Source organism: Lithobates pipiens, unplaced genomic scaffold (genome assembly GCF_037356315.1).
Source record: "Lithobates pipiens isolate NorthernLeopardFrog02 unplaced genomic scaffold, aLitPip1_a1.2 Scaffold_19, whole genome shotgun sequence".
In the NCBI taxonomy this organism is placed as follows: domain Eukaryota; kingdom Metazoa; phylum Chordata; class Amphibia; order Anura; family Ranidae; genus Lithobates; species Lithobates pipiens.
In genome coordinates this window covers 499,375,155-499,384,399 of record NW_027507764.1, presented here as the reverse complement: position 1 = coordinate 499,384,399, position 9,245 = coordinate 499,375,155, and the positions used below count along the sequence as shown (strand labels likewise).

Below are 9,245 nucleotides of genomic sequence, written 5' to 3'. Positions count from 1 at the left end.
CAGAGAGTTCTTTGCCATGAGGTGCCATGTTGAACTTCCAGTGACCAGTATGAGAGAGTGAGAGCGATAACACCAAATTTAAGACACCTGCTCCCCATTCACACCTGAGACCTTGTAACACTAACGAGTCACATGACACTGGGGAGGGAAAATGGCAAATTGTGCCCAATTTGGACATTTTCCCTTAGGGGTGTACTCACTTTGTTGCCAGTGGTTTAGACATCCGCCGCGGGGAGGGGGCTTTTGCCAACTGAGGGGAGAGAAGATAGTGCTGAGGGAGACTCTGGACTGCCTGGCCTATCCAGAGACAGAGAGAATGTAAAGAGGTGGGGCGGACACTGAAAAATGAAGTCAGCTGACACCAATCGAGTGAAGGGGAGGAGCTCTCCCCATGAGGAAAGGCATCACTGGAGGCACAGTGACGGAAGTAAGTGACGAATTTCAGTGCAATGGAATCCATCCCAACCTCCACCACCTCTGCTTCTTACTGATCCCACTTCTACAACAGAGGTAATGGGGGGGATAGGGATGAGATCAGTGGTGGGGGGATGGGATCAGTAAGAGGCAGAGGTGGTGGTGGGAGAGGATAGCACCACCACTGCCACCCCCCCTCAAGTACCACAGCTTCCACCCCCTCCCCTCAAGTACCTCCGCTTCCACCCCCCATCAAGTACCACAGCTGCCTCCCCCCTCAACATCACTGCTGCCACCCCCCCAAGTACCACCGCTGCCATCCCTCTCAAGTATCACCGCTACCACCTGCCTCAAGTATCACCGCTGCCACCCCTTTCAAGTATAACCGCTACCACCTGCCTCAAGTATCACCGCTGCCACCCCTCTCAAGTATCACCGCTACCACCTGCCTCAAGTATCACCGCTGCCACCCCTTTCAAGTATCACCGCTGCCACCCCCCTCAAGTATCACCATTGCCACCTGCCTCAAGTATCACCGCTGCCCCCCCCAAGTATCACCGCTGCCACCCCCCTCCAGTATCACCGCTGCCACCCCCCACCCCTCAAGTACCACTGCTGCCACCCCCCATCAAGTACCACAGCTGCCCCCTGCCTCAACATCACCGCTGCCACCCCCCCCCCCCCTCCTCAAAAAAAAGTATCCAAATCATGCATTTCTTCAGTGTTGTCATGAAAAGATATTATAAAATATTTACAAAAATGTGAGGGGTGTCCACTGTCCTCACTTTTGTGAGATACTGTATATTATTTATACATTATCTGTGGAATAGATCGTCCGCTCCCAATAGGGGTATTGCCAACCTCCTGAAAGACAACGCACTGCTGGATATATTTTATTTACTATTTTATCATTTTTTTTTATTATTGTAAATAATTCGATTTATTTTATTATTTTAAATAACCTTTTTATTTTTTGTTATTTCACATCATCTGTGTGGTATGCCCTCCTCTCCCATTAGTGGTATTGACAATCTCCTGAAAGACAAAGGGTCCATTCACGTGTAAATTAAAAATGCAGAGAACGCACATCTGCATATAACGCCATGCGAATGAATATGACCGATCAGATCTGTGCGTTTGTGGCTGCTGTGTTTGAATAAAAAAAAGAAAAGAAAAAAAAAGTAAAGCAGAGTTGTGTCCCTGTCCGTGAAATTTCTGTGTTTTTAATACATTTGCTCATGTAAACACGTGTGTACAGCCCAGCAGGACCAGCTACACGCATACAGGTGCAATACGGACGCAAATGCGTGTAAACACGTCTACATGTGATGATGCAGGAATGATGCCGTGTAAATGAAGCCAAAGGATTGTTGATATTTTATTCACTTTTTTAATGTATTATTGTAATTTATTAATTATTTTAAATAATGTATTTTATTGTCTGTATTTGTATTACACACGCTCCATTCCTATTGGTGGTAGTGCCTGGGATACAATGTCTTGTAGTGGGTTCCATGGTGTGAGGTGTACAGACTCCATGGACAGATCCCACATACATATACAGTATGTACATGGTGTGTGGTGGGAAGGAATTATACACATACACATAGCTGTCCTCTGTATAGTGATCCTCCATGTTCCCAGACCCGCTTATACACACAACCATCTATGTAGTAGTCGTGGCCGAGTGGTTAAGGCGATGGACTAGAAATCCATTGGGGTCTCCCCGCGCAGGTTCGAATCCTGCCGACTACGAATGTTTTTTATTCATTAACACAGCACAGCGGCCGCTCAGTACACGGGAAGGGGACACGGAGGTCAGCGCGGGACAGGCGGTGCAGGACTAGGCTCGGGAGCTGGCTTGCGGGTCATTTCATTAACTACTGCGCATGCGCGGATTTATTATGCTTTTTGACTCCACTGGTTTCCCGTAGGCGGTCTCCTAGCAACAAGCTACTGCGCCAGACCCGGAGGAGGACTTCTTCATGGCTGATTATGATTTGGACTCGCTGCTGGACGAGGTAGAGAAGAAATACTGCCGGACCGAACCTCGGGGCAAAGGAGCGGCGTGCCGGGCGGATGGAGAGCGTGGGAAGGAGACCAGAAGGTCAGTGTGACAGGAGCATGGAGAACTACAAGGCCCAGGGTTCCCTGGTCATCACACCACATGTGTCCGCCTCTCCGGGGCGGGCGTCACCTCCTTACTGCAAGTTTACTGCTGTAACCCCGCCCAGGCCACACTTCTTTCTAACACTATCCAGATAAGGACACGCCCCTTCATAACCCCGCCCAGGCCACACCTCTTCCTAACACTATCCAGACAAGGACACGCCCCTTCCTAACCCCGCCCAGACGCAGCCATAGGCCCGTCCCTTCCTAGCCCCACCCAGAGGCAGACATAGGCACGCCCCTTCCCAACCCCTCCCAGACGCAGCCCTAGGCGCGACGCTTCCTAACCCCTCCCAGAAGCAGCCATAGGTCCGTCCCTTCCTAGCCCCACCCAGACCCCTCCCAGACACATCCATAGGTGCTCTCTTCCTAACCCCTCCTAGAAGCAGCCATAGGCGCGCCCCTTCCTAGCCCCTCCCAGACGCAGCCATATGCCCATCCCTTCCTAGCCCCACCCAGACGCAGCCATAGGCGCGCCCCTTCCTAACCCCTCCCAGACACATCCATAGGTGCGCCTCTTCCTAACCCCTCCCAGAAGCAGCCATAGGGGCGCCCCTTCCTAACCCCTCCCAGACGCAGCCATATGCCCATCCCTTCCTAGCCCCACCCTAACGCAGCCATAGGTGCGCCCCTTCCTAACCCCTCCCAGACGCAGCCATAGGCGCGCCCCTTCCTAATCCCTCCCAGACGCAGCCATATGCCCGTCCCTTCCTAACCCCTCCCAGACGCAGCCATAGGTGCGCCCCTTCCTAACCCCTCCCAGACGCAGCCATATGCCCGTCCCTTCCTAACCCCTCCCAGACGCAGCCATAGGCGCGCCCCTTCCTAATCCCTCCCAGACGCAGCCATATGCCCGTCCCTTCCTAGCCCCACCCAGACGCAGCCATAGGTATGCCTCTTCCTAACCCCTCCCAGAAGCAGCCATAGGCGCGCCCCTTCCTAACCCCTCCCAGACGCAGCCATATGCCCGTCCCTTCCTAGCCCGCCATAGGCGCGCCCCTTCCTAATCTCTCCCAGACGCAGCCATAGACGCGCCCCTTCCTAACTCCACCCAGACGCAGCCATAGACGCGCCCCTTCCTAACCCTTCCCAGATACATCCATAGGCGCACCCCTTCCAGACACAGCCATAGGCGCTCCCTTCCTAACCCCTCCCAGATGCAGCCATAGGCCCGTCCCTTCCTAGCCCCACTCAGACGCAGCCATAGGTGTGCCTCTTCCTAACCCCTCCCAGAAGCAGCCATAGACGCGCCCCTTCCTAAACCCTCCCAGACACAGCCATATGCGCACCCTTCCTAACCCATCTCAGACGCAGCCATAGGCGTGCCCTTCCTAACCCCTCCCAGACGCAGCCATAGGGGCGCCCCTTCCTAACCACTCCCAGACACATCCATAGGTGCGCCCCTTCCTAACTCCTCCCAGACGCAGCCATAGACGCACCCTTCCTAAACCCTCCCAGACGCAGCCATAGGCGCGCCCTTCCTGACCCCTCCCAGATGCAGCCATAGACGCGCCCCTTCCTAACTCCACCCAGACACAGCCATAGGCGCGCCCCTTCCAGACACAGCCATAGGCATGCCCCTTCCTAACCCCTCCCAGACACAGCCATGGACGCGCCCCTTCCTAACCCCTCCCAGACACAGCCATGGGTGCGCACCTTCCTAGTCCCACCCAGACACAGCTATAGGTACGTCCCTTCCTAACCCCTCCCAGACACAGCCATAGGCGCTCCCTTCCTAACCCCTCCCAGATGCAGCCATAGGCCCGTCCCTTCCTAGCCCCACTCAGACGCAGCCATAGGTGCGCCTCTTCCTAACCCCTCCCAGAAGCAGCCATAGACGCGCCCCTTCCTAAACCCTCCCAGACACAGCCATATGCGCACCCTTCCTAACCCCTCCCAGACGCAGCCATAGGGGCGCCCCTTCCTAACCACTCCCAGACACATCCATAGGTGCGCCCCTTCCTAACTCCTCCCAGACGCAGCCATAGACGCACCCTTCCTAAACCCTCCCAGACGCAGCCATAGGCGCGCCCTTCCTGACCCCTCCCAGATGCAGCCATAGACGCGCCCCTTCCTAACTCCACCCAGACACAGCCATAGGCGCGCCCCTTCCAGACACAGCCATAGGCATGCCCCTTCCTAACCCCTCCCAGACACAGCCATGGACGCGCCCCTTCCTAACCCCTCCCAGACACAGCCATGGGTGCGCACCTTCCTAGTCCCACCCAGACACAGCTATAGGTACGTCCCTTCCTAACCCCTCCCAGACACAGCCATAGGCGCGCCCCTTCCAGACACAGCCATAGGCAGGTCACTTCCTAACCCCACCCAGACACAGCCATAGGTGCTCCCCTTCCTAACCCCACCCAGACAGTCATAGACACGCCCCTTCCTAACCCCACCCAGAAACAGCCATAAGCACGCCCCTTCCTAACCCTACTCAGACACAGCCATAGGCACGACCCTTCCAGACACAGCAATAGGCACGCCCCTTCCTAACCCCACCCAGACACAGCTATAGGCACGTCACTTCCTAACCCCACTTAGACACAGCCATATGCGCACCCCTTCCTAACCCCACCCAGACGCAGCCACGGGCGTGCCCCTTCCTAACCCCTCCTAGACGCAGCCATGGGCGCGCCCCTTCCTAACCCCTCCCAGACATGGGCGCGCCCCTTCCTAACCCCTCCCAGATGCAGCTATAGGTGCACCTCTTCCTAACCCCACCCAGACGCCTCTTCCTAACCCCTTCCAGAAGCAGCCATAGACGCGCCCCTTCCTAAACCCTCCCAGACGCAGCCATATGCGCACCCTTCCTAACCCATCCCAGACGCAGCCATAGGCGTGCCCTTCCTAACCCCTCCCAGACGCAGCCATAGGGGCGCCCCTTCCTAGCCCCACCCAGACGCAGCCATAGGTGCGCCTCTTCCTAACCCCTCCCAGAAGCAGCCATAGACGCGCCCCTTCCTAAACCCTCCCAGACGCAGCCATATGCGCACCCTTCCTAACCCATCCCAGACGCAGCCATAGGCGTGCCCTTCCTAACCCCTCCCAGACGCAGCCATAGGGGCGCCCCTTCCTAACCACTCCCAGACACATCCATAGGTGCGCCCCTTCCTAACCCCACCCAGAAACAGCCATAAGCACGCCCCTTCCTAAACCTACTCAGACACAGCCATAGGCACGACCCTTCCAGACACAGCAATAGGCACGCCCCTTCCTAACCCCACCCAGACACAGCTATAGGCACGTCACTTCCTAACCCCACTTAGATACAGCCATATGCGCACCCCTTCCTAACCCCACCCAGACGCAGCCACGGGCGTGCCCCTTCCTAACCCCTCCTAGACGCAGCCATGGGCGCGCCCCTTCCTAATCCCCTCCCAGACATGGGCGCGCCCCTTCCTAACCCCTCCCAGATGCAGCTATAGGTGCACCTCTTCCTAACCCCTCCCAGAAGCAGCCATAGGCACGCCCCTTCCTAACCCCTCCCAGAGGCAGCCATAGACGCGCCCCTTCCTGGCCCCTCCCAGACGCAACCATAGACGCACTTCTTCCTAAACCCCTCCTAGACGCAGCCATAGACTTGCCCCTTCCTAACCCCACCCAGACAAAGCCATAAGGGTGCCCCTTCCAGACACAGCCATATGCCCGTCCCTTCCTAACCCCTCCCAGACACAGCCATAGGGGCTCCCATTCCAGACACAGCCATAGGCACGTCCCTTCCTAACCCCATCCAGACACAGCCATAGGTGCTCCCCTTCCTAACCCCACCCAGACAGGGTCCAGGCCACATCCCTTCCACCACCTAGGCCACACCCCAGAGGCGTAACTAGAACCTTCAGGGCCCCAGTGCAAGAGATCATGAAGGCTCCCCCCCCCACCATGGCTAAACACCTCCCCTTCTCCCAGTACAAATCCAAATCCCTGCTGAAATCCCCCCTACCTGAACAAATGTTTGCCCCCCCCTCCCCCCAAAAAAATATATCACCCTCCTAGCATAAATCCTGTACCACTAAAATTTCCCCTCCAAGTACACATCCTCTCCCCCCACTCCAAATCCCCCTAATCTCCAAATTTCCCCTCCTATCACAAATCCTCTTCCATCACCCCCCCCCCAACACATATCCCCCTAAATCACCACTCATAGCATATGTGACCCCTGTACATACACCCCTGTTATTTCCATCCTGGACATGTCAAATCGCAAAGTCGAATTGGCGGCAATGGCACCATCCTAATCGGTGTGATGCTGCATTTGCTGGAAGGGGAAATCAAGGGATTAAATGTGTGCCTCACTATGTGTAAAGTGTGCTGATTTTACTACTAGATCTCTTGGTCTCTCATCCCTGATGAGAAACAGAGAAATTGCTCTCTCTGTACAGAGATCTGTGTTGATTGTCAACACAGAGGTCTGGGCTGGGATCGTACACAGCCGATCAGCAGGTCCCGGCCATGAATCATTGGTCTGGGAGTTGCTGACTGTCTCCCACTTTGTACAATCACAACAGGTGCTGACCAGGGGGCGCGCATTTGCACGTACACTATACATTACTTTGCCTACACTGCCTGCCCATCTGCAATTACATTGCAGGCCGGCGGTGGTAAGTGGTTAAAGAATAAGTTCACCTTTCAAAAAATAAATAAATGCACATATTTTTGTATAAAAAATTTTCATTTATTATTTTTTTCCTGCAGGAGCCTGGAAATCATTGCACTCGTGATCAGTGGATCAAGGCCACAATGTCCGGGTCCTGCAGACAAGCCCTACATTTTTCTGCCTGTACCCCTATACGGGCTGTCTGTTTGAAAGCTGCAGGGCTTGTGAATGGACTAGGAGAGCGCTCATCAGCGTCTTCACAGTTCATACAGAACTAGAAGCCGCCAGCCGCAATGGCTGAAGGTACTTGTTAGGGGTGCAACGGATCGTCGCCGATCCGCGATCCGAACGGGTCACCCCACTCGGATCGGCACATGCCGCGCTCCGCGGTCTCGGCCTTAGGAAAGGCCGCGGCTTCAGCCTAGCTCCAAAGAGGCGGCCATCTTTCTACACCCAGGCCGTTTACAATGTGATCGCTCTGACGGAGAGATCACTTGTAAACAAACCGGCGTCCTGTCAGGACGCCGGTTCCTCTCTCCCCTCTCTGTACTAATCTGTACAGTGGAGGGGAGACATCGGATGGAAGCAGCCATCTCTCCATACCCTGCCAATACTCTGCAATACCCTGCCAATACCCAGCAATACCCTGCCAATACTCTGCGATACCCGCCAATACTCTGCGATACCCGCCAATACTCTGCGATACCCAGCCAATACTCTGCGATACCCAGCCATACTCTGCGATACCCAGCCATACTCTGCGATACCCAGCCATACTCTGCGATACCCAGCCATACTCTGCGATACCCAGCCATACTCTGCGATACCCTGCCATACTCTTCAATACTCTGTGATACCCAGCCATACTCTGCAATACTCAGCCATGCTCAGCCGTACCCAGCCATACTCAGCCAATATTACAGTGGGGACTATATGGTGGTGGAATTTTCACAGGTTTTTGCAAATTAAATTATTATTTGCTGATCCGAAAAATGATCCGATCCATGACTCTGATCCGAGGAACGATCCGATCCGTGAGTTTTTTGATCCGTTGCACCCCTAATAATTGTTCATTAATTCACAAGAAACTGCAAATGAATGACAAGGCCACACTGTTTTTAAATTGTGACAGCAGGTGCAGGGAGAAGATACCCCATCTACTGTCACATCGAGGCTGTGATGTAGGGGAACTGGCGGAAGAAGTTCTAGCACCTTAAATATGGGTGAACTTATCCTTTAACCCTTTTACTGCCAGAACCGCTTGGGGGGAGGAAGGAGGCATGTTGCACACATTTTAAAAGATGATTTTAGGCCTGAGTAAAAGCCTTTAAATATTATATATTTTCTGAAAAGCGGAGACCCTGGAAAATAAAATAGTGTTAGTGCCAAATTTTTATGTCACACCATATTTACACAATGGTTTACCAAGCTCAAATTCTCAGTACAAAAAAATACCCTTAACTGTTTCCTGACCAACTGCCGCAGGTATACTGCAGCAGGTTGGCTACCCTGCGCGAACCGTCGTAGCTATGAGGTTGGGATAGCAGGCGCCCACTGCACAGCGGGCGTGCCAAAGCTTGTGGCTGACGGCCGCGATGACCGCTGGCCACGAGCGATCGTGAGCAGGAGAGACAGAATAAGGACTTCCCTCTTCTGTTCTGACAGGAGTGACAGATTGTGTGTTTTCCTATTACCTAGGATCCGTCACTTCCTCCAGTCAGTCCCCTCCCCCTTCAGTTAGAATCACCTACCAGGGAACACAGTTAACCCCTCGAGCACCCCCTAATGTTAATCTCTTCACTGCCAATGAAATTTTTACAGTAATCAATGCATTTTTATAGCATTGATCACTGTATTAATGCCAATGGTCCCAAAATGTGTCAAAATTGTCCGATGTGTCCGCCATAATGTCGCAGTCACGATAAAAATCGCAGATTGACGCCATTACTAGTAAAAATAATAATAAAAATGCTATAAATTTATCTCCTATTTTGTAGATGCTATAACTTTTGCGCAAACCAATCAATATACCCATATTGCGATTATACGAGAATACGTATTG

General features: G+C 53.8%; 1 protein-coding gene and 1 non-coding gene across 2 annotated transcripts in view; both read left to right on the top strand.

The window, feature by feature from the left end:
* The first annotated feature begins 2,087 nt into the window (after positions 1-2,087).
* Positions 2,088-2,169, top strand: TRNAS-AGA (transfer RNA serine (anticodon AGA)). Its single transcript has one exon. It is a non-coding gene; the product is annotated as a tRNA-Ser (tRNA).
* Positions 2,170-2,307: 138 nt separating this feature from the next.
* The window catches only part of CFAP418 (cilia and flagella associated protein 418), a 41,301-nt gene continuing 34,363 nt past the window's right edge, over positions 2,308-9,245 (top strand). Inside the window, exon 1 of the mRNA XM_077493062.1 lies at positions 2,308-2,521. Within this exon, the coding sequence (XP_077349188.1) occupies positions 2,400-2,521 (122 nt within the window). The 5' untranslated portion in view covers positions 2,308-2,399. The remainder of the gene's footprint in view (positions 2,522-9,245) is intronic.